General features: G+C 44.5%; 1 protein-coding gene across 1 annotated transcript in view; it reads left to right on the forward strand.

Annotated features, from left to right (window-relative positions):
* Window positions 1-25,398, forward strand: part of FRMD4A (FERM domain containing 4A) — a 217,830-nt gene that overhangs the window by 109,777 nt on the left and 82,655 nt on the right. The window contains exons 3-5 of the mRNA XM_009900274.2: window positions 1,996-2,090; window positions 9,734-9,826; window positions 23,446-23,530. Coding sequence (XP_009898576.2) covers window positions 1,996-2,090; window positions 9,734-9,826; window positions 23,446-23,530 — 273 coding nt within the window. The remainder of the gene's footprint in view (window positions 1-1,995; window positions 2,091-9,733; window positions 9,827-23,445; window positions 23,531-25,398) is intronic.

Here is a 25,398-nt window from a genome sequence, read left to right on the forward strand (position 1 = left end):
GATGTGCAGGGATGTCTTGAGGAGTCTGACACCTGGAGAAAAAAATCACTTTCCTCCTCTCCTCTCCAAAGACACAGGTTGCCCATCTGTGGTGGGAGGAACAGACTAGAAAGGACAATAACCTTGCAGAGCTTAAGAAGAGAGTGGAAAGTAATCTTGGAGGGGACTAGCAGGGCTTAACTTCACTGCCGTAAGCCTCTTCAGGGACTCCAGCCCAGTAACTGAACTGGCACTGCTCCAGTTCTGGGCCTGCATCTATTGTTCTTCTTCCTTATCCTGCCTTGTCTGCTATCACAGGCTTTGGAGGAGGTTCCATGGCAAGGGCACTGGAGATCAGGCACCTGCAAGCCTTGGCAGGACTGTGCTGGGCAAGGATCAGAGGCTACTGGGCAGTAGAAAAGGGAAAGCCAACCATGCCAACCACCTCTCCATGGCTTTTTCAGCAACCAGATCTTACTCAGCAGAAAGAGAGAAGAAGCACTTTGTGTTTACCAGGCTTGCCTGGGGAGGGCGGCTGAGGGCAGGCGCTTCCAGGTGCAGCTCCCCACTTGTTACTTGGGGCTCGATGCAGCAGTGCATGGGGGAAGGGACCCTGGGCACCACTTCACAATGTGGCTGGACATAAGAAGGGGATTTTGCCCCTTGTCCACTGACATGACAGTGCTGACTGGCTGGAGCCAAAAGACCCAGCAGTTCCCCACACCCACAGGCAGCCTGTTTCACCATCAGCCATTTATTGCTCTCTTCTGCTTTCTTGTGAAATATGAAAATTCAGCTTAGCCCCTCCAAATGCTTAACCCAGACTTGAGAAAATGCTGCTGTGTTTGAGGCATGCTTTTTGGTCACCCTTGTGACAGTGCTGGATTTGGGGACATTTTGAGAGTCTCACAAATCTGTTTGGGAGTTCAGTACAAATGAGGATTTGTTTCAATAAGAGCTGTGTTTGTATTTACAGATCAGTTAGACAGCACAGTTCCTAAGTCCCTTTCCCCACCCCACCCCACCCCAAATTTTCTGGACAGCATCATCATTTCATCTCCGTCAAATAACAGGTTCACGTCTGGGGTAACTCTGACTCAGCTGCTTGGCAGACTTGCTTTATTTTCACTGGGTTTGCAGCACAGGGATTTGTGGATCAAATACTTGTAAGCAGTCACCAGGGAGCATTGTTGGGATCTCTGACCCCATCTGTGCCAGTGCTACTCTAGCCATTGTAGCTCTGGGATCTATGGCTTCATCTCCCTGGACTCTTTGTACCCCTATTTCCTACCAGTGACAGTCAAGAGCTCTGTTATGGCCAAGACTTCAGTAGTCAGCAGAGGTGGTAAAAAATCATAAAGGCAGGAGGATATATTAGACTTAAAAGTCAAATAAGTTTTTGCAGACAAGGTAGTAATGCACCATATGTCGTACAGAGTGAACAGTTCCTTTGAGCTTGGCTTTTATGCTCTTACAAAGGGCATTTTGAAAATGTGTTACTTTCCTCTCTTTCTTTGCAATTGCCTACATTTGAGGATATATCCTTATCTCTAAATCACAAGCAATACTGAATGGGATACTATTTTGTTCTGTCATTTACTTCTCATTTGGTCCTGTCACATCCTATCTTTTGGTAGTATGTATTTTCTCAGAGTTATGAGCATATATCTGTCCTGTGCATGTGAGAGTGGGTGTCTGAAATGTGTTTGCAAGGATCTTGATAAAAAGCTTTAACAAATATCATTACCAGAGAGGCATGAGATAGCTGGTCATGGTAGATCTGAACACGGGCAGGTCATCTGTCTGCAGAGACATTAAGCACTGAAGAGGTCAGAATTGCTAGGTTTTTAGTACACAGGAGGGAAACTACTCATTTCAAGGAGTTAATAATGCTTGCAATTTAACCTGAACACCAGCAGTGGAATACCTTCAAGGATAGTGTTTCCCTTCATAGGCACAGTAAAGTTCTGGACCAGTTCTCTTCATTAATCACTTTCTTTTGTTCTTCTTTTCCAGCCAAAGCTTTTGGCCAAGGAGTTGCTTGACCTGGTTGCATCTCATTTCAACCTGAAGGAGAAGGAGTACTTTGGAATTGCATTCACTGATGAAACGTAAGTGTGAGAAATCAAAGACCACCACAGGAAATCTTGGTGGCTTTGTCCTAAGCAAAATGACTGACATAGAAGACCTGTGTACCCCAAGGTCTAGGGAGGCATGGACCCCACCTCAGAGTCTGTCTTGTACTGCTTCTTATTCAGAGTGCTAGAGGCCTCTCGCAGCAACTAAGAATGGCCAGAGGTGTACATAGGCAGTATCAATCCCTTCATGATTTTATGCTCAGAGTTGGTGTCATTTGGCCTTGGTAAAAGGTTAGCTTAAGCTAGCTCAAAATTATCAGGTTGGCTGTTCAATTAAATTGTTAATCAGTTTACTCACTGAAGCAGGCTCAAAAGTAATGTGAAATTATTCTGAGGAAATAAAGGCAAAACAAAATCGGCCACACAAATTTAAAGCTACTCTGTTATTTCTGATGGTTTAGATCACAGATTCTTTAAAAAATGGAAAAATGAAGTGTAGGAAAGGATGGGATTACCAAATTTGATGTGAACAAAAGTACTTTTAAAATATAAAATATCTGTTGTGGAAAGAATTTGACCTTACCAAGAATCACAAAACAGCCTTATGGCTGAGCTAAACCAAAGAACGGGACTGTCGCACTGCAGTCTCCTTAGGTGATCTTGAACCCCAGCTCACAGAATTCTAATATTACCACAAAATTAAAAGTTTGGTCTCAAACAGGCCTTTTCTACCCCCTGTTTAAAGGACAAATATAAAATTAGCACAGGAGAAACATTAAAGGTCTATCAAATGCTACGATTACTCCTACACTGTGACCTCTGAGTTCCTTCTACTGTTTCCCAAATGCCTGTAGCTAGACTTTCCACAACATATGGACTATGTCTTGCATGCACACCCACCATATTCCTCCATGGTTTGCAGTAGGGGTTTTTAAAATACTAATCAGGAAGAGTCTTTCCCACACTTATGTTGTTTTAAAAAACCCAAGATTTTCAAGCCAACACTGTGTTCCCAGAGCAGCTGAGTTAGCAGTACTGCTGTCACGAGCCAGCTCCGCTCATGTGGCAGCAAAATGCAAATTATCTGCTGGAATAATGATTCAGGATCAGGTAATCAGAGGCTGCTGATTGCACAAACACATCCACATTCATCTCAGCACTGATCACCCCTTTAGAGACATATCTTTTGGCAAGCACCTGCATTGGGTAGCCTAAGGCCATCTCAGGACGAAGGTCCCAGGAGAGAGAAATACTCAGCATCTGGCAGGTGCAGGAGTGGGAGCTGAATCAAAGGAGATCTCAGAATTCATCCCATCGCACTGACAGGAGCAGCTCAGCCTTGTAGGAAATCTCCAACCTGCAACAAAGTAATGTGACTGATTCTTAAAGGAGGAACAGCAGGAGGCACTGAAAATTTTTAAAGCAGGAGGAAGAAACTGCTTCTCACCAAGGTGCTTTTTCTTACTGGAGAGAGCAAGTTATGCAAGCTGCAGGAATGCCATCCAGGGAAGCCGGAGCAGAGTGAGAGATTAAAATGTTCCTTTAACAGTTCCAGCTGCACAGGTTAAACACAAGAAACATATCAGACTACAACCAAATAGCAGCTGAGCAAGTCCAATCTCAGGTCAGATGAGTGGGCATGGGACTCCCCTGGGAGTGCAAGGGAAGCTGATGAGGAGGTGTCAGCACTTAGAGAGAGCCCAGCCTCCCCTAGGCCTTCCATGTTTAACACAGAGAAGTGTGACCAAAGATCTGGGTTAGCAATGGGAGGAAGCATGAGAAGGTGATAGAGCCTGTTGAGGCAGTGCTTGAAAGTGAACAGCAGACGCAGATAGATGTGCACTGCCTGGACAGGCTTTCAAAGGGTGAGGTGATGGCATCTGCTCACTTGATCACCTCCTTAACCCATAGTCAAGATGGAGCAAGGTGCATTTTAGATGAAAGATTTGGGGACACCATCATTAAGGTGAGTAGATGCAAACCAGAAACAGAGCAGTAAGTCCCAGCTGACGTGAAGTTTGATCTACAGCTCTTGTGCTGCCCCATAGTGAATCTGACCTTCTGACCACTGAGACTTCTTCAGTGCTGCAAAAATAACCTTGGCAAAAGTATCTCTTCTTCACTTGTAAAAAACTTTCCATAGATTTGGTACAAACAGCAATTATTTTATTTGACTGAACACAGCCAAAAAAAATTATACTGGAGAGGATGGCCTGAGTCTTGGAAATAGGTGTCCCATGTCACTTTCAGCAAATAAACTGAGCTGTCTGTAGCACAGGTCTTAACCTGCAATGTGAAATACAAAAAAAAATCAATCAAAAAGTAGGAAAAACAATCTCCTAATGTACATTTGCAGAGCACCTAGCACACAGAAAGAAAGCCTGTAGTTCTGAGACACAAGCCTTCAGGGATTTTCTTCTCTTCACTCTTTGCTGACTTTTCATGCAGCTTACGTGAAGGGACCTCATCATAACCAGCTAAAACAGAACAAGCTTGGTTTATAAATGTAGTCTGGGGTTGGCTAAATAGCAAGTTTAGAAAGACGAAAAGCCACTAACATATTAAATCAATTCTTCTGTTTAAGAGTATGAGCTCTATGGGAGTAATTTATTTAGAAATTATTTGGACTGGGGATTTCCATTCATTAGTTGTTCTCTATCATGACAACCTAAGAAGAAAATCAATAGCAACAACCTTTGCGTTGGCGACGTGATAGTTTCTTGTGATAATAGAGGGTCGTTACTGCAGTCAGCGTGACCAAAATTAGATTGTCAGGCTATTACGGAGGAGGCTTTCTATTTTAATGATCATAGGAACGTTTTATGGTGTGAGCTGTGAACGGCAGGAGAGCACAGGTCTAAAGGGTGTCCCTGTGTGGCATGTGGGGCCAAGCTTCATGTGAAACCAGAAGTATATTCTGGTTGACTAAGAGTGAAAAGGAATGGAGAAAGGACTTCATTTTTTCAGTTCAGCTCATTATGGATCTCCACTAACTGCTCTTTCCCTTGGCATCAGCTCTTTCACCATTCACTAAGAGCAAGTGGTCAGGATTACACTTCTGTTCACTGCAGACAACCCATCTGGACCACAGGCAGTTTTCCACATCCTTCATTTGTCCTTAGACATGAGTCACCTGCTCCATGGACAGCTACCAACTTTTGTATACCACAGCTCCTCCTCTCTCTAGGTCCAACCAAAAGCTTATCAAAATTCTTTTGCTCCCAGAGGAGCAAATACATAGGATAAAAACTGCAAGACATTGAGGCCCACAACACTTGTGTTACGCCTGGGCTAGAGACTGCACTAAAGTGATAAAGTGATCCTATGGCTGAGAGGGTGACAAGGGAAGAGCAGGGTATCACTCCTTCCTGGAATGCACTCTCATCTCTGGGAACTGAAGGGAAGCCTGTATCCACCCTGCAGCCATGTGGCAGAGCCACAATGAGTGATCAGGTGTCTCAAGTCCTCGTTGAACAGCCAGTTCAATGGAGGGTGCAGCTCTCAGAATAATGTTCTGCTCTGGTGTTAGACCAGTTCCTTTGTCACACAGTACATCACCTCACAGAGGCTGTATAGATAAATTCATACAGCTCCTTGAGATTTGCATCCCCTTCAAATATATATGTCTGTTGAAGGACTAAGACCTTGAACAAGAAAATCTGTGAGCTTAAAGGGTGGGGGCATTGCTTCTGTCATGATTGATGGATAAGTAAAATAGTTTATAAGGTTTCTGGTTTGTGAATTGGTCTTTCTCAACGTCCATTCAATTCAGCATGAGTTTGACACTGAAAAGGCCTGAGCTGGTTTATTGGTCCAAATACCTTTATTACACAAATCAATGTGGATCCACTTTTCAGAAAACTGGCCACTAACCAGTGAAACTATGTAAACTGAACCACCTGGAGGCAAAAGAATTCATTGATGTACAACTCTTTATTGAAAGCCCTGATAAAATAAAACAGAACTACGGTATGCAATCGACCATATGAACCCTGGGCACCAAAATCTATAGCCAGTCTGTAACCTAAATAGACCTCATTTATTTTTCCAAAAGCAATTATTTCTTTGTTACTGACACACTAGTTTAACTGCAAATGTGAGTACAACAAACAAAGAATAATTACTTGGCTGCCAATGTTCTTCCTCCCTATAGGTCACCCCAAACTGTTTTCACCATGATTTGTGAATACGGTGGAATAAATAGCCAAATGGACAAATCGGTGGTGACAATGAAGCAAAAGCTACTTTGTGTCTCTAAATCAAACCATGACGAAAATCCAGCTAGACACGGGCATGTATGAATAGAATCCCAGTGCAAAATACCTAAATTGGTCCATGTGAACTGTCAGGATTACTACACACCTCAGGATATATTGCCCATACTTTTCTCTGTCTTACATGGGATTGTGCTCCATGAATAGTTCTGCTGAAGACAGGAAGACAGCTTCCAGAGCAAAGCATTTTGTGGTGTGACAGCACTGGAGTTTGGTTCCCTGATAGACCACATTCACCAGTGAATGTTCACTGCTGCTGTTCTCTACATGCCACACATGCCCACCTTAAAACAAGGAGTTAGGTGACAATGTGCAGTGCAGAAGTTCTGAGCAATGAAAGGTTGTAAGCGGTAATTGAGTACAGAGAGCAGTTAGCTTCTGGCAGTGATTTAAGTGACTGAAGTGACTGAAGAAGCTTGAGATGCAGATGAGAGTGGTGAAATTCTTCAACCCAGGAATTCAGTGGCGATTAAACGTGTACACACAACTGTGTATGTGTGCACCATAAATGTGTAACCTGCTGTGCATATGTACATGCATGTATTCTTTCTGGACTGATGGTATCAGCCATATTCTTTATTAAAATGCGGTGAGAATGAAAACAGCGAAGAAGAAATACCTGAAAGTTACTTATAGCTCTGTGCACCATGGCTTCTCAACCCTTCCTTGTACATGTTAGGCAAACCCAGACATTTCTGTTGAATAAACATAGAAGTAGACAGTAAGCCCATTGTCAACAAATCAGTTGCGGTGGGAACTGGTGTGTAATGCCATCAGCTGGTGGTGGTTGCTACTTTGGTGATACAAATGCAGCTGGACAGGTTCAGGATAGGATGTCAGCCTTAGTGTGGCTTTTCCTCGCTCTGACAGTGTTTTGTACACTGGCTTATATAGTTAAATGCTTGGTTTTTACTTTGACTAGGAATTGGTGAGCATGTCTAGTTTCAATCTTCATGCATACAGTGGCCTTCACAGTTAATTGCCGCCTCCCAGAAACCTATTAAATGAAACAGAAATGTTCAGGACAAACCAGGAAAAAGGACTGATTTCAAGAAGGGGAATGCAGTGGGCAATGTGGACACCTCAAATATTTGGGCTGAGAATCTTTCAACATGGTAAAGAAAAGGGGTAATGGGTACAGCTTGCTACTGGGGAGATTCAGACTGGATTCCAGAACAAAAATATTTCAACATTGGAACTGCCACACATGTCCAGCTACACAGCTTGCTGAGAATGAGACCACTTTACCCATACACTCAGCCCCATCAACATGGTCGTCTTTCCTCATGATCCCAGGCAGAATCACTGCACAGTACTGTCCTAGGCTGGGCAGACTTGCCATCAGCCCAATTACTGCAATAGGGATATACGAAATTACTACTTTGGCTTGAAAATCTGCAGTATGTCACCTCTTTCCAGTAGCCATGCTGCTGGTAAGTCTGTACCCCTAATACACAATTTGGGCTACTCTTTACCTAGAGGGAAAAAAAAAAAAAAAAGAAAGAAAGAAATGTTTAAAAAATTTACTTAGAGAAAAAAACTAATGAAAAGTTGAAATATTTTGGAGAGAAAACACATAGATGTCTGGAGAAGGGGACAAAAAAGGGTTTGACCCTTTTTGTACACTAAAAGATGTCCAGGACGAGTTTGAAATGTCCCCAGCTCCACACGTCACTTACATCTAGTTGAGATTCTTGCAAAATAAAGGCAAAGGCTGCTTAAACTGAATGCCTGACTTCTATATGGCAAAATTTGAGGTGAGTTAGCCTTTTAATAAATGTCTGGTCCTGATCACAGTGCAGTGAGGAGTGGAGCTCACAAGTAATTTTGAATCCCTTAGAGCAAAGCAGCACGCTGTGCTGAGGTGAGCACGCACAATGTCCCAGCCGGTCTCTAAGGCAGCCTGCAGCTGCCTGGGCTTGAAGGTCCCAGAGGAGCCCATGCTTTTCTACATCTAAATAACCCAGGGCAGCTGTGCAGAAATTCAAACTGAATGCAGGTGATTCAAAGCCTCCTGAAATGTTGCCCTTTATTTATTTTTCTAGAAAAGATGGAGTGAGTGAGCTACAAACCCAGTTAAACTGCTATAGAGGTGATGCTTACATTCTAAAGGGGCTTCTCAGCTGCCCAAAGCACACATGATGCTAAGGGGAAACAGGCAGACCCCTGTGAAAGCTGTGTGTGTTTGCTGACAGGGTATATTGTGAAGGCTTGTGGGAATTCTAGAAGTGAATTTGACACATTTGACACTTTTTTTTTTAAACAAGCCTTTGTTTTTCCTTTTTTTTTCCCTTTTCATTTTCAGTGGAATGAAGAGCTGTTCTTGAGGATTAGCATGAGCTAGCAAATAGGCACTGGAATAGATCTCAGGACATCTGAATTCCATTTCCTGTTTTATTTGCTGCAAGAGTCTCCCCCAAAAGACTTACATTCTCTCTCCTCTTGCTCGTCTAGACAGCAGAGTGCTGAAGGCAAGGGCTGCCTCTTCTTCTGGGTGAAATCTGGTCTGACTGAAATCAACAGCAAAATGTTCACAGGATGCAGCCCTAGCATCACTGAAGGCAATAGCAAAATTCCTGCTGACTTCAGTGGGTCTTGAATTTTACCCTATGGTGTTTCCACAGTGCCTAATTTAACAGGGCCTTTATCTCAGCTGGGGAGTGAGATGCCCCAGTAATACAAATAATGGTATTTATAAAATACCTCTCTCACATACACAGCACTTGACAATGTGGGGAACGTGACAAAGAACAGAGCTTCTTCTGCCCAGGAAAGCTTCCAGCAGCAAGGCACAAATGGATAAATTATGGGAGAAAATAGCAGAGATAGGTACCATCCAGGCTAAAGAAAAGCAGCATGTGGTAATTGGAGCTGGAACGCTTCATGGAGCAGCTGTTTTTCAGGAGCTCTCTGAAGGAAGAAAAACGAAGGCTAGGCAAACCTAGAGAGGATATTGCAGGCCTGTGGGTGGTAAATAAACTGTCTGAGGCTGCAGAGTCAGGTTTAGCCTTGAGTGAAATATTGCAGGTGTTGTGGAAACTCTTTAACAATGAGGACTTCTAATGAAAATCTTGACAGACTTTTAATGATATGACTGCTCCAGGGGTTTGTAATAAAAAGGTGAAGCTCATAACATTTTGGGCTGTCCTGCCTGCTCAGTGCTGCCAGCTTTCACCTTGACAGATTGAACTTTAGCAGTTCGATTCCCAGACTGAAACATTGCTAGGATGATATCGCCCCCGCTCTTCAAACATTTATTGTGTGGCTTTCAAATACCGTGCAATAGCTGAGGGCAAATAGCACGAGCTTCAGTTCATCTTTTGAAACACCTCAGACCTCATTGCCATGAGTAGTAAGAAGCCTCTTTGGTGCCAGGCTCAAAACTGTCTCTTCTCTTGGCAGGGGACACCTGAACTGGCTTCAGCTGGACCGCCGAGTGCTGGAACATGACTTCCCCAAGAAGTCAGGACCGGTCATTTTGTACTTCTGTGTCAGGTAAGTGCATGATGGCAAGGCCTTCCCATGGGATACCGCTTCTGTAGAGGCCAAGAACTGAGGTTTTCGGTTTCTCCCACTGTAGGAACACCTGTTGACAAACAAAAACTTTTACAGAGGTTTCTTTTGAGCTCTTTACCTTTGAAAATTCACCTTGCACAAGTGTAAATAAGTAGTAGTCACACTAACACCCATAGCTGCCCACAGAGAAACCTTGTATGAGGACAAGATCAGATGTTAAAATCTTTAAATTTTTATTGGTGGGTTTAGAACTCCTTTGTTCTGGCTGCAGAACAAAGTCCTCTTTCTGCCAGAATAACCAACCTGAGCCAGCCACCTGGAGCTTCCTTGCTGGTGAGCCATCCATTTCCATTGGATTGTGCCCAGGATATGCATTATGTCAGGGACCAAATCAATCCCTGTTTAGCTGTGTCCTCTTTGCCTTCTGGATTCAACCACATAATGGTCTAATGAATCACCCAAAACCAGCCAATGGCATTTCTGGACTGGACCAGTCTAGGAAGGATTTAACGAAGGTTATGCCAGCTTGGGAGAATTTCTCTTCACGTGGGAATTTTGCAAGGAGCTGTTAGTGTTTGGAAGCTGATAGAAGATGTCAGTGCTCTTGTGTACACAGCATCTTTGCTTCCAAGGGAGACATATTCTGAGAAGAAAAATGTGATCTTGCAGCTTTAAAACACCCAGAGAGAGTTTGGGGGGTTGGGATGGCATATGTACAAAATTAGGTTGAGGGTTTTGACTTACTTTTAATGGATAGCTCATGTCTACAACGAGCCAGTGCAGTGTTACTGTGTCTTTTTCTGTTATCCTTTCCACTTCAGTGTTATATTACATCTGACATCACTCTCCTTCATGTCATAGTACCCACAAAAAAAATGAAGACCTACTTTTGAGTTTCTTCCCCCAAGTGAAGCTTTTTTCCCCCACATAGTGATTGTCATTCATTTAACTTCAATTACAAGGGAGGCTTCTCAAGAGAAGAGGCTCTTTGTTCTGTCATGTCCCTATATTTAGTGGTGGGAATATCTTAGGACACATCAAAACTGCACAAAGCCCCATGACTCCAGAACTGGTCTGCTTTCTCTCCCAAAAGGAGAGCTCAGTCTACATTTTGGGTGCTTCAGACCGCAAGGGTAGATCCAGAACTGAACATTTCCAGTGTATATGATTCAGAGTCACCTGCGCTTAGAACTACACAAAATTGTTGGTGCTCTTCTGCAAAAGTGTTAGACTTTTTCAACAAGAAGACCACAAAACTAACCAACCAAACTCATTAAAAACACAGCAGCCCTGTTATCAATCATCTTGCCTATGGGCCAAATTGAGGAGTCCGTGCTAAGGCAGGGATCCCACAGAAAGCAAGGAAATCTCTGAGCAAGGGTTGAGTGTAGATTTTAGCAGTGGAACTTCTAATTTTGTGAAAGTCAGTGCTACTGAGCCACTCTCATATTCATTTCAAAGACCACTCAATAAGCATAAACGCTGCCATCTGCATTGTTTTATGGAAGTTGGCAGCACGGTGGAGACAAGTGATTCTAGCAGGATCTTAGCCAAGGACTATGGATCCATACAACAGTTAGTAAATAATTGACCTCTCCTGTTCTAGAATCATAATCCATAGAGGAAAAGCCATTGCTCAGTATCTGTGAGTGAGTGTGTGAAAACCAAACCTACCATGGCTTGTACTGGGTTTTGTGGTGGTAATGAATGGATTGTCACACTGAGTTACGATTTGGACTCAAAAGCCAGATGCCTCAAAGAGTTAGGAATGGGAATTAATTTACCATGGCTTTTCTACTGAATTTCTTCCTCTGTGGATGTCAGATGCTGGCAAGAAGTTGAAGTTTCCCAGCACTTAAAGAGTTCCCATGTCTATCCCCAAATCTGATATGAGCAGAAGGCAATTGGAGAAGACATCAACTCCAACCAGCTGGCTGAAGTTGGAAAGGCCCCCACATATCTGTTACCGGGGGTTTCAGCTCTGGTCTGGGAACTAAAGCAAGGGCTGAAGGAATGGTTGTGAAGAAACTCGCAAATAAATGGGGTTTGATTTTGACAATCTTGGGGGTGCACAGCAGCTTGCAGAGCCATCCATACTATAAACAGAACATTCCTTCTCCCCTGCTTCCATTAGAAGGAAAGCAGAGATAACTGACATTGTACTGTGCCTAATTACAAACACTTTAATTAAGGGGCTGTGTGCCCATGACATTTACTGCATCACTGGTAAAACTTTGCTTATGTTTGCAGATGCCTCTCTTGCATTACCTCTCCCAAGCACTGCAGCTGAAAAAGCTTAGGGTGATGCTGGAAGTCCTAATTGGGGAGATAGTAATGCAAGTAACTGGATGTGCCAGATGTTCATTGCAGGGAAATCTGTTTACTCTATCAGGATTTAGTAATCATATGGGGGGTTTCCCTCTAGTTGAAGCAATACACGATTTAACCACACTGGGTAACTACTGAAGGCATGAAGCTTCAGGCAAGAACAATAAATGGTTGTTTTTAAAGAGAAGAAGCTACAGAGGAACTATTTTCACCTTTTATGTGACCATGGAATTTGTTTTTACCCTTAACATGCCTGGAGCAATGTTGATGGGCAGCATGCCAGCTAAAGATTGTTGTAGATTTTAGATCACTCTAAAAGTACATTTAAAGGAAGCTTTTAAGCAAAGGCATCTTGGAAGAACTGAAAATAGGAAATTTCCTGAGCTTTGCAACATGAAATTCTCCTCCCTTATTTAAATCTCTGTAGTATGGTTGAAGCTCCATCTTTTGACACGCATTCCCTACATGTTTAACATTGTTGAACATTGATGTCCAGTCTCTTGACTTTATTCTGTAATCAAAGATTAAAAATTTCACAGCACTGTGTGAACCAAGGAGGATTTTATAAGGCTGTTCTTAGCATTAGTTCAGATGAAGTTGCTTCTGGCCTTGTACACTTGAACAGATAACCAAAGCCTCTCTGTCTTCAGGTTGTCATCTAGCGCTCCTCTGGAAGCTTTCCACTGAGAGCAACACAGGAATCTAGGAAGCAATCAGAACAGCTTAGGCAGCTGTGAACTGCCCCATGGCTATCGTGCAATATTATTTCATGAGACTGCTAATATCTGTTTCTATAGGTTTAAAGCCATACATGAAAGCAAGAGGCAGTGCCATGTGTCTTGCAGGGGAGGTGGGACCTCTGGCAACAGACTGGAAGCCATATTTGTTCTCATCCTAGAATTAGCTTCCCTGGGTGGCTTTCTAAAGCCCTGGCCACTTGGTTATTGATGAAAGTCATTCCCTGCCTCAGAGGGTTTATAGTGCAGACAAACCAAGTCAGATCAAAGTCACAGCTAAAGTCCAGGAGACGGGGGTGAAAGAAGGAGGGATTGCTTTACTAGCTGATTTTACAGAGGTGTATTGAAATCAGAAGAGAATAGTGAAATTGCACCAATGTGAGCTGCATGGCAAAGGACAGAGAAACCTAAATAGAGTGTAGAGACACGGGCGGCAAGGAAGACAGCAGAAAACAGAGCTAGCAGAGGTTCAGATGAAAGTGGTTGTAATTTTGGCAGAGAAAGAAACATTTTGCTTTGACTCAGACAGGAGAAGGAAAGCAAAGTTACTCCCTTTGTGTAAATCTTTGGGTTGACAGAGAACCAGAGCATAGATATGCTGTTTGTTCATGGAAAGTTGGCCAGGCTTTGCAGTGAATTCTTATCCTCAAACAATAGCCTTGTGGGACTAGCAATCCTCAGCTAGGGAACCACCAGCATGGGTCTGAGCTCTTTATCTTCTGGGTATTTATCATGCTGTTAGCTTATATGAACAAGCTCAGCAAACAGAATTGACTTCACTGGGGGCTCTTTTCCCAGGAATGAATGTATGTGTTCCCAGGGTAGCTCCACCAGCTAACCAGTGACAAGTCACTGTAGAAGTTGTCACGCTGAATCAGAACATCTCTCACATGGAAAAGCATGGAAAAAAATGTGAAATAAATCCTTGATACTCAAATACATTGTGGGGCAGAATTTGTATCTATGGCCCAGCAGTATTCACATAAAGGAATGCTTGTGTCCAGCAATGTCTGGCATGTGTTCATATGTACTGGCTAGGCATGGGAAGTCAGCATGGGAGCAATGGGGGCTCAGGACTCTCAATATTGAGGCCAGATGTTTTGCCAGGTTACCAGTTACTACAGAACAAAATGGCCTTAAATAAGAGACCAGCACTGAAACACAGTGTAAAGCTCACTGCTTCCTTTAAGTTGAAGGAATTTAGCTCTGTGTGCACTGACGGTGGTCCAGGTCAAAGGCAGGTGGGGCAGATGTCTGAGATGGGACTCACCATGCCAAACTTGAGGTGTCAGGGTTAATAAGTGCAGCTTCCCTGTGTAACCACTGGAAAGAAATAGGCACTTTTCAGGAAAAAGTCATCTGACATATTTCAGATTACTGCTTTGGAAGTTCTGTAAGCTGCAATCTAAAGTACCTGTGTTTCTTGACTGATCTCAGACCCCTACTCAGATGTAGTCATCCACACTGTAGCTGCTGCTTCTCACCTGATTAATCCCCTCTGTGTACATCAATGGCAGCCTACAAATTCAGAATATTATTCCAAACAGGGTTGGCACAGCCAGGTTTGAAGAAGCATTTCCCATCTATAAGATTTTACCAACTACCTTGGACCACATTTCAGCTGCTAATGAGGCCTTATGCTATTTTAGTTTTCCAGTCCTCCTTTGTAGCCAGTATTTAAACCTGTATTCCAGGACTGATGTCAAAACTAAAAAAAGCAGGAGACCGTTTAGAAACAGCTGATCCTGAAAGGGAGACAGTGGTTGCTATTACAGATTGTTCATAGCACTAGATGGACCCTACAACTCATCGCTGAAATGTGTGGCTGCCTCCCACCGTAGCCAGAAGACAAGCATGGGCCACAGATTGAGGGCACCCTGCTCCCAACTTCCCCAACACACGTGGCAATCCCAGCACACCATGGCTGTGTGTGTGACTCACTTCCACTCAGCTTCCTTCTCTTAGAGGAATTAGATTAGGGGTGGTGATGACAGCAACCTGCTGCAGGAGAAATAGTGGAATAGAGCCACAGTAAATTAGCCAGAGCAATTTATTTGTCTCGCACATAATGGGCTGCTTCTCCATCCACAGCACTCCCCACCAGAGAGGAGTATGTGGTGTTCCATTGCTTTGCTTCAGACAGGGAATGAGGAACCAGCTCCTGTTTCTCCTCTCTGAGGAGGATGAAGGATCAGCCCTGTCTCTGCCCTGTAATGTGAGACAAAGGTTTACAGGTACTGCAGAAAGATACCCAAGAAGATTATCAAATACATCCATTTTGCAGCCAGGAGAGAGGGAGAGAAATGGCAGAGCTTACTCCAACTTATGGAAATACTTCATCTCTACCTGCTGGCATGCAGGAGAAGGTGCTGGGGAAAAAATCATACATGCACAAATTGCTCTGACCCTCTGCTTTTCCCTGGGCATCTGCTGGCCCGTCTGCAAGGGGAGATGCGAGAGGGGCAGTGCCAGACATGGCTTTGGCAAGGAGCTTGATCATCCCAGAAGAGTTCAGGGAACCGCTCTGAGATATTTCAGGTGCTCTGTCCTCATGCTCCTGGCTAGTCATCTCTACTCTGAGCTACCTTCCAGCAGTGCTGTCTCCCTCACCTGCTCTCCCTAGCACCACTGAACTGGTGAGTCCTCACACCAAGCTTGCAGGCAGTTGTTACATACAAGTGGAGACAAAGAGCCATCTCCTGCTCACAATATACCTCTACAGCTCCATCCACTGCTGGGATGCTGTAGAAACAATAGCAAAAAAACCCAGGATATCAAACCTACATAAGCAACCCAGTCCAACCAAATTTCTTTGAGGGGTTCCCATGAGTTGCTCTGGTCTGGTAAAGCTGTGCCATAAGCCAGGTCTCTTTGTACAGCATGTGTTTTGCTGGTTGGTGCTCATCAGCTGTGTGTGCGTGAAGCAGGGGAATCTCAAAATCCAGCAGCCCTGCAAACCCTCCTCCCAGCCAGCCACAGTGTATAAATATGGCCACTCAGACCTTGTTTGTGCTGGAAGACAAGGCTCCCTGCAGACAATTTATTGCAGTCTTCTCAGGGTGGCCCCCTACTCTGTTCACCCCGGGGGAAAGTGTAATAAATTGCCTGTGGGGAGGCTTTTCTCCTCAGAGTCTCTTTAGAGAGATGAGAAACTTCTGTCCAGTCAGAAGATTTACTTGTGTGAAAACTGACCTTTGCTTGAGGAAGGGAACTAATGGGGCTCTGCTACTTAGCACACAGCTCTGAGCTAAGCCATCCATTACACACACATCTTAATAGCAGAATGACTCTTGAGTCCCATAACATCATTTCTGTTTTCTGCTTAAGTGAGAATATATTTGTTTAAGTGGGCTGTGTTTGGAGAAGGGGATAAGTTGTTTTTCCTTTCCAATCAGCTACCCGAGAGGGAAATAAAAAAGCAGCTTTTAAAAAATGTGTTGATTTGAGCCACATTTTGAATGTGTTGATGCTAGCAGCATTGTCTTGTCTAATTTTGGGAAGCATTTAGACAGGATGATAGGTACCATACAGAAATAATGGATGCTGTCAGTGTGAGAATAGTACCTAATTTGGATCAAGCAGCAACAGCTATGTCAGTGCCTACACACAGATTCTCTGACTGGGTCAAAGTCATGCAGACATTGTTGCCATTTTCATTGCAATTTGTGCATATCTACCTTACACCAGTGGGTGTGATTTGCTGTCACGAGTGAAGCAAGCAGAAAGGTCTGCTATCAGAGGTCCCATTACTGTGGCACTGAACAAAGGAGGTAGAGTGAGTGAGTGAGTAAACCCCATGCCAGATTTCACGGCCAAGTCATATCTTTGTGTGCTGCTGACAACACGGTGGACTGGCTGGAGGGATTTCTGTTCCTCAGATGGTCCAAGATCTTCAGATCTACAAATACTGAGGGGTGGTGTTATGCAAGACAGTGCACTCTACAAGTTACCTCTAATAGCCAAGATGTCACTCTGGCTAAGGATCAAAGAGCAATAATGAGCTGGGGTGGCACTCAGGAGGGTGTGGGGAAATTGCCCTTGTGACTGAGGAAGAGGAGGGTAGGAAGATAGCATGCTTCTGTGATCTAGCCACTGCTCTCACCCTGCACTTGGAACAGATAGCCACATCACTCAAAGTCAAGAAGAGCTGCAACAAGCCTTTTTTGTACAAAGATGTACTTTTCTTGCAAGTCAAGCTCCACAGGACACTTCAGGTGCGGTGTGATTTGCTGAATATATGGTGCTGGTTTATGGCTTGGTCAGGCCTGGTTCCCCACCAGGTATGATCACAAAGGGTCCATGGTACTGAGGGCAGTGCCTTTCCAGGTGAGGCTTGACAGTGTAACCAAACATCAGAGAGGAATGTGCCTGCATTATCATCCTGATTCCTTCCCCTTTGTATGATGATATTGAAGCACTTTGTGGTTTGAAAAGTCTCCCAGGTGTACAGCCTGGAGCAGAGGAAGAGAGCTGGTCTGTGCATATTCCAAAGCAGATCCCTTAGAGTTTTGTACACGGAGAAGATAAGGCATAGGAATGAGCACAAGTCCCCAAAGCACAAGGTTTTCTAGGAGTTCAACGGGCCAACCTCTTGCAACCACTGGGAAAAAATGAATGGGTGGTGGGTGAATGTGCAAACAGCTTCAGAGTGAAGTACAGCTGGTAGGAAACAGAAAGGAACAGCCTCAGGTTCAACATCCACAGCGTTTTTTGTTAGCTGCAATTCCCTCTGTTCCTCAGATCAGTCACCTCCAGTTTCATGGCTTCCTTGCAATGAGGTAAAAGTTGATATAGGTCCTCTGCATACCAGTCCCGGGTGCTGGGTGAAAGAGGCCTGAGCATGGCAGTAGAGTAGAGGTCAGGACATAGGATCAGAATCAAAATTAATGTAGAAGGGGAGGTAAATGGAGCTTTTTAGCTGACTTCCATTCCTGGGTGATTACTTAACAGTCCAACTATTTAGCATGACCATTGTCTGCTTTAAGTGTCAGCACATAAAAGTGCACACCCATGACTATTAGCAGGTTGGAACATAAAAGGAGCTCTGCAGCCTGAGCTGCTCAGAATACTCATTTAGCATGAGACACTGGACATAATGACATCTGCATTTAAGTCCATTAAACCGATGCATGTGATTTTTCTTCTCCTGGTTAGCAAATGGCCTCATATTTTTCACATTATCCTCTGAGGTTTTGAATGACATGGTGAGGGATAATGAGCCAGACCCCAGGATGGATGAGGCAGAAAAGGGGTATTCTCCTTTATCCCTTGCTTTGTAATAATGAAGTTAGAGTCAGACCATTGACAGAGCCACTGAGGTCTACTGACATCTCTGTCCTGAATCCTAACCAGAATGGAGTCAACCACCTGGGAAGGACATGCAAGACACCTCTGCCCATTTCAATCCTTTTATCTTGCATCTGGATTTCCCACCTAGGGCAGAAGGAAACACTGGGGAAATGAAAATCAAAATCCTTTTGCTTCATTATCACTTCTTCCATGAAATCTCTTTTTTACTCTTTATTTTCCTTTTTCATGGTAAAAATAATGTTTTCACTGGTGGGAGAAGAGCCCTTGGGATTGTTATGCTGGAATTTTTCCCCTTTCTTATTCTTACTAGGCCCAAGAGAGGTGTTTTGCCTCCCTTCATGGAGGCAATATCACAGGGCTGCAGGGGAGGTAACCCCTTTGCAAATACTGAATCTCCAGCTCCTGCCCCTTGGAAAGGTCAGGAACTCACTCTAAAAACACTGCACACACTGTTATCATGGTCACTTTGATCAGCAGCAAGCATCTTCAGTGGCATCCTTGGTGTCCCAATCACTGCCTGGCACTGCTCATCTCTGCTCTGACTGACCATTTCACACAGCACTGTACCAACACACCAGAGCCACACACATTGGCATGGCCTTTTCCCAGCTGCCTCCTGTGCCCCTGTGGCCACCCCACTACTGCCTTCCTCTAGAAGCAAGACTTTTGAGGAGTGGGGCTTGATAGGACAGTAACAAGAGAGTGCTTTGCTATGCCCTGGCTCTCCAGATGGCAGAGGGACCCTTTGTGCTACTCAAGCCTCCAGTTTCAATTTCTTGGGTTTTTTTCTGCTAGAGGCACTCCTCAAGAAGATGCTGTTACTTACTGAAGCCAGGTGTTGAACTATTTTTGAGGATCTTCCAAAGCCCTTTCAATATTTTCTTTTAATTTTATTCAAAGAAAAACACCATGACACCAGAATGGGAATTTTGGAGTGTTTCTCTCTGATGAAAAAATGCTTTTGTTGTTGGATAAAAGCCTTTTGGACCAACCAGTTCCCACCAGAGTCAAACAACACAAGTAGGGTGAAATCACTGCCCCAGGATAGCTCTATACCTGAAGTAAGACAAAAAGAGCACAGTGAAGTATTTTTACTGGTTGTCAGCTTCTACTTGGAAATAAACACAGGGGCTTGTGTTGTCCAGTGCTAGGACAGCATTATTTCCACAGTCAGGAACTTGACTGCTCAGAGCCCGGTCCCTGCTATGTGATAGATGGCCAAGTTCAGGCTGACAGGATGTGTCCAGGGCTGTATATTAAAGGCCATGCTAAATGTTTTTTATTTGAAAATTTCTTTTCACTGTGTGGAAATTGAATGCATCACATAAAGAGTGGTCAGGCATTGGAATGGGCTGCCCAGGGATGTGGTTGAGTCACCAACCCTGAATGTGTTTAAAGGTTGTTTGGCTGTGGTGCTTGGGGATATGGTTTAGGGGTGAACTTTGTAGAGTAGGGTTATAGGTTGGACTTGGTGATCCCGAGGGTCTTTCCAACCTGAATGTTTCTGTGATTCATTTTGTCTCTCATTGTTCACAAATGCACACCACCAGCTCAGGTGCTTTTGGAGGCCATTTCTCTGATAGTCTTGAGGCCTCCTATCCCCACTGAAAGGACAAAGCACAAGTGAATAAGCACCTTCCCAAAACTGCTGACTTTTGCCCATATGCACACTCACAACTGGGTTCACATATGAAGCTAGCAGATGCAGCCAAGGGACTGACTCTCCATCTGCTGAAGAACCAGGTCCCAGCCAGGCATTTCCCCCTTCTGCAAGTCAGAGGTGAGCAAGTGTGCCATGCAAAGGAGAAAGTACAGTAGTGCCAGTTTCCCATCACCTAAGGATCAGAAATTTCCACAGCTACTTCTCAGAGGCATCACTGTATAAATGTCTGTGCTTGGTTGGATACGATGGGAATTGTTATTCATCACAGCATGAGAGGGCTTAAACTGTCTCAGAGCAAGTTGTCAGTTAACCAATGCTTAATAGAGAGCAATCTGATCAGTATGAGACACGGCCTCACAACTAAAAAGCCTTAAACGTTTCAGATGCAGCAGCTTCTGAAGCCTTCCAAGGTACCTCTGCGGTGCTCATTATCATTTTCCTGCTGCTGAGAGGGAGTAGTCAGAATATGCACTTTATGTTCATTACCCAGCATAGTATTCACTGGTCTATTTAATTAATGCTTAGAAAATGTACTTGATTAATTATAAGCTACTGGGGGTGGGGAGGCATGAGGAATGCAGAAGCAGATGAATAACACTGGCATATCTTCTAAAAATTTAAAAAATACTTATTTGGTTTCTACAAAGTCTTCTTTCAGGCACCTAGTTTTTCATAGCAACAGTTGCTGACTATCAAGGATCCTCTTGCAGGAGCTGCTTGAGGCAAAGCTCTTTGTTGGTTGTATGGCAAGAGATGTAGGTAGTGAAGCTGAACTGTTGGACACATTGTACTGCCTGTTTCCCTGTCCAACCCATCCAGTATTTCCTGGATATATCAGCTTCACACAACATGGAGGAATGCTGCTCTCAGGGGAGTCCTCAACAGAAATCTGAGACCTGACCCTTAAAATTGATGAAAACATGCTGTAAGAAAGGGTTTATAAACCTAACAGGCAAACCAGGCAGAGGCGGGCAGAGGATGGAGGAGTATTTTCTAAACTAAACAGCTCCAAGCAGCTAAATGTTTTTCTGAAGGTCATGTAGGAAACCGGTGTCCAAGTCAGGAATTTACCCCAGAGCTGGTTCATTGCCTTAGCAGATGGATGCTTTTTCCTGCCTCCCTAGTCACTGACATTGGTCATTGTAAAGTGCAGACTCCTTCACTGTATTTAGAAAAAGTGGTAACAGGAGGAGGGCTGACAGACTCACCACCAGTGCAAAATAGGTATCTTTCCCTCCCCTTTCTGTTGTTGCAGCATCAGCTGTGAATTCAGGGGAGTCGGCTTCAGTTTGGGTTTTCTGAACTTGCCACCTAGAAAATCCCACAAGAGTTCTCTGCAAATCTGTTTTCTTTTAAGTAGCACCAATTTTCTGACACACATTTTGTATTAGTCTGGGTGCATGTGCGAGAGCCAGTAGCTTCCCAGCACACTCTCCATTCTGGAGATTGCTTGAGAATTTGGTTTTCTTTGTGAAGATGAAGTATCATATGCAGGCTGTGTGCTCTCAGAGACTCAGTTCTGTACAGAAAATTATTTGGGTATGTGTCCTTGCGAAAAGCCTCAGGAAAGATCTTTGCAGCCTTAGGAAATGCAATATTGCCCTCTAGTGACGATGAGGATGGTCTCATCGGAAACCAAAAAGCATTCTGGCTAACCTTCACCAAGAGTCAAAAACTGAATAAATGTTCCCATTTTCTTCTGGCCCTGGAATTAAAGATCCTACCATCACAACTTGGAAAGCACTGGCAGAGGTCATAAGCAGAGGAGGTCCTTCAAGAATCATCAAATGCATAAATTTATCATGTTTCTCTGTGAATTCATCAGATGGAAATCCAGCTGAAATCAGAGAGCAAATCTAGTAAAAAGGTGCCTTCTTTAATGTAATATATTTTTGCATTTTTAAAGCCAAGTGTATTTTTATTTGAGGAAAAAAAAATAAATGAGAGAGAGACAATTTCAAGGAGGTGAAACCCACTGGAAATCAGGGGGTAGTGGGGGGAAAAAGAAGAAGAAAATGTTTAAATTTTGTGCTTCTTGATCCCTACATTCAAATATGTGGGGGGTTTATTTGGGTTTTATTTTTATTTCTCATTTGAACTCCTCAGGAGTGAAAAAAGGAGGGATAATAACAAGAGCACTTAAGCAGATGAACAAGAGCTCAAAATATTTCACTTTAGTAAGTAAGTAGTTGGTATCTGTCAGGAAATAAACTCTTTTGAAGAGTCTTCAGAAGACACTTAGGAGCACAACAAAAATTTTACCTTTATCCCTAAAAAGGTTACATTTAATGCCCTCGATTCTGCAAACACCTCAACACAGACAAGCCCTCCAGTGTTTGTGAGAAGACCCGAGAGTTTTAAAAGGTCTCACAGCTCCACTCCCAGACAGTAGGGTCAGGGAGTAAAGTTTCTGGATTTTAACCCAAATTTCTAAGGTACCTCTTTTTTAAAGCTTCTGATGCAGACAGCATTTCCCTGGCACTTTTGCTATTCAAATTGCCTCTGACAAGGCACGATAGTACTGGAATTTATGTAAGAAACATTGCTGCCACTGTACTGAAACTTAAAGATCACTGTAAAACAGGGTGAACAAGCAGATGTTTTCTTTCTTGTTTTCTTTTTCCCTGATTTAAAATACAAAGTAAATGCAAACTTCACTTTAATCATTCCCTAAACCTAAGCAGGCTTTCTCTGTTACTACAGGAATGCACAATACACTTACATGTATCAGTCACTCACTTTGACAGTATCCTGAACTTTGTTCCCCACAAGGTCACTAGACAAAATTAAGAACTGGCATCTCAGAATCATTTTTGTTGGAAAAGACCTTTTAAGGTCATCAGGTCACAGAATCACAGAATATATCTGGTCAGAAGTCCAACCATTATCTAACTCTATCAAGCTGGTGCTAAACCATGTCCCTCAGCACTACAGTCAATTCAAGTCCGTAGTAAAACTCTCATCAAATTCTTTGCCCAAGGATCAAACCATCAAAGCAGGCACAACATGGAGTACAAAATAAAATAGCACATATCATGGACTTTCAATGTAATTGGAAATATTTGGGGTAATCAGAAATGCAATTGAGTGGGTGTCTCTGACACTGAGGTTTGGGCTCGTCAGCTAGTCAGCTTGCTGCTGAGTTCTGATGACCATAGCTTGCTACATGGTTTGATCCTTGGGCAGAGAATTTGATGAGAGTTTTGCCACAGGCAGGTTAGGGTTATAAGTGAAGAAGATAGACCAGAATGTGATGGAGAAAGCAAATTTTACTGGCAGAGTAAAGGATTAGTTGAAGTTTTAAAACAAAACAAAAGATTATTTCAACAATCATCCACTTGATGATCCATTGCCTTTGGTATGGCTGGGGTAGTAGTGACTGATCATGTCGTGGAGCACGCACAAGCCATTTGCACCACCCCAGTCTGCCATAAGCAAAGAAACTTTATTTTTTGTACACTCATCATGACTCCTCTGACCACATTTTTCATGTAATGAGTGCATTTTCACGTTTTGCCCTAGTTTCCTCTTGTGTCTCACCTTTCTTGCTTTCCCTTCAGGTTCTACATTGAAAGCATCTCCTATCTAAAGGACAATGCCACCATTGAGCTGTTTTTCTTGAATGCCAAGTCCTGCATCTATAAGGTAAGGGTTTGGGGAGCTCCGAGTGGCACCGGTCTGGGCTGAGATTCCAGGGTCTGCATCGCTGACCCAAAACTAACGTTGCTCACACCATGACTTTGAGATACAATCTGTTTCCTCCTCCGACCCTCAGCCCCTAATTACCCTGGCCAGCCTCCCAATCGGAGAGAGTTTCTGAGGTAAAACATCCCTGCAAGTATCTGTTATGGCTGACAGAAGGAAATCCGCAGCTGCTAAAATGATAAACTGGCTTGTATTTAGAAGGAAATGTCTGGGTTTGTGTTAAAAACTCCGCGGCGGCGGAGGCGCCGGGGCCCGCCCTGGGTTGAGCGGGTGGTGTTAGCACTTCCCACCTGGAGAGGGCGCCAGGGCCGCGCGAGCTGCGGGGCGGGCGCCACCTTGTGGGCGTCTGGGTAGAGGAGCCGGAGCCTCGGAGGTGTGCGGGTGAGGGAGTAGGTGCGTGTCCGGGAGCGCTCTGTGTAGGAAACAGCGTGCAAGGGAAGCCTGAGAGAGGCTGAGTGCGGCAGTGGGGCTAGGCGTGGTGGCTGAGCGTGTGAGGGGTGTGGAACTGCACACGCGTGGGCCTGCAGCTGAGAGTCTGTGTCTGTGAGCATGATGGGGCTGTGCGCAGCTACGTGTCTGCGTCTGTGCCACGGCAAGTTTGTGCGCCAGAGACCCCACCTGGAGTACTGCGTCCAGTTCTGGAGCCCCTGTTACAAGAGGGATATGGACATGCTGGAATGTGTCCAGAGAAGGGCCACGAGGATGATCAGAGGGCTGGAGCACCTCTCCTATGAGGACAGACTGAAGGAGTTGGGGCTGTTCAGCCTAGAGAAAAGAAGGCTCTGAGGTGATGTAATTGTGGCCTTCCAGTATCTGAAGGGGGCCGACAAGAAGGCTGGGGAGGGACTTATCAGGATCTCAGGTAGTGATAGGACTAGGGGGAATGGAATGAAGCTGGAGGTGGGGAGATTCAGGCTGGATGTGAGGAAGAAGTTCTTCACCATGAGAGTGGTGAAGCCCTGGAATGGGTTGTCCAGGGAGGTGGTTGAGGCCCCGTCCCTGGAGGTGTTTAAGACCAGGCTGGATGAGGCTCTGGCCAGCCTGATCTAGTGTGGGGTGTCCCTGCCCATGATCCTTGTGGTCCCTTCCAGCCCTGGCTGATACTGTGACTGTGTGGCTGTATGGGGGGTGGGAGGGGTGTCTGTGGCTGTGTACTGAAGATCACCTTGTGCAGGAACAGGTCATGCGTGGGGAATATTTTTTGGGTTTTGTTTTGGTTGTTTTTTGGGTTTTGTTGGGGTTCTTTTGTACGCTGCCTGGAAGTGCCACACTTAACCTGGAGCTGCTATTTGCAAGGCATTCTGTGTGCCAGAGATAAGGGTGTCCTGGCACAGCCTCCACCTCCCTGGCAGGGTACCACAGCAGAGCTGCAAAACTGATCTCTCCCATGCCACAAGCCAGCTTTACAAGTGGAAAGGTGGGGCCCAGAGCCCACGGGGGTGGAGGCTGGCTGCATGCAGACCCAGACAGGTGGGCTGGATGAGTGGCTCAACGTGTGGGTCTGGAAAAGGGTTTTCAGCAGCTGGGATTCCCTGGGAGGATCCCTTCTACCTCCCTCTCTGCTGGCAGAGGCTATTGCCAGTGACTCACCTTCCATCTGCCAGAGAGGAAGTGGTAGGAAAAGACAGCTGTAGTCAGGGAGTGATTGTACCACCACACCACAACCCTCAGCCGCTTTGAAACCTGCTAACCAAACCAGCTTACACTGAATCTGTAGCCTTGCTTTCTGACATCTGCATGTCCTAAAATCCAGGGGACTAACTTTGCATCCCTTCAAATGCAGGGTAACAGCCAGAAAATGCCTTTTT

Source organism: Dryobates pubescens, chromosome Z (assembly GCF_014839835.1).
Source record: "Dryobates pubescens isolate bDryPub1 chromosome Z, bDryPub1.pri, whole genome shotgun sequence".
NCBI lineage: Eukaryota > Metazoa > Chordata > Aves > Piciformes > Picidae > Dryobates > Dryobates pubescens.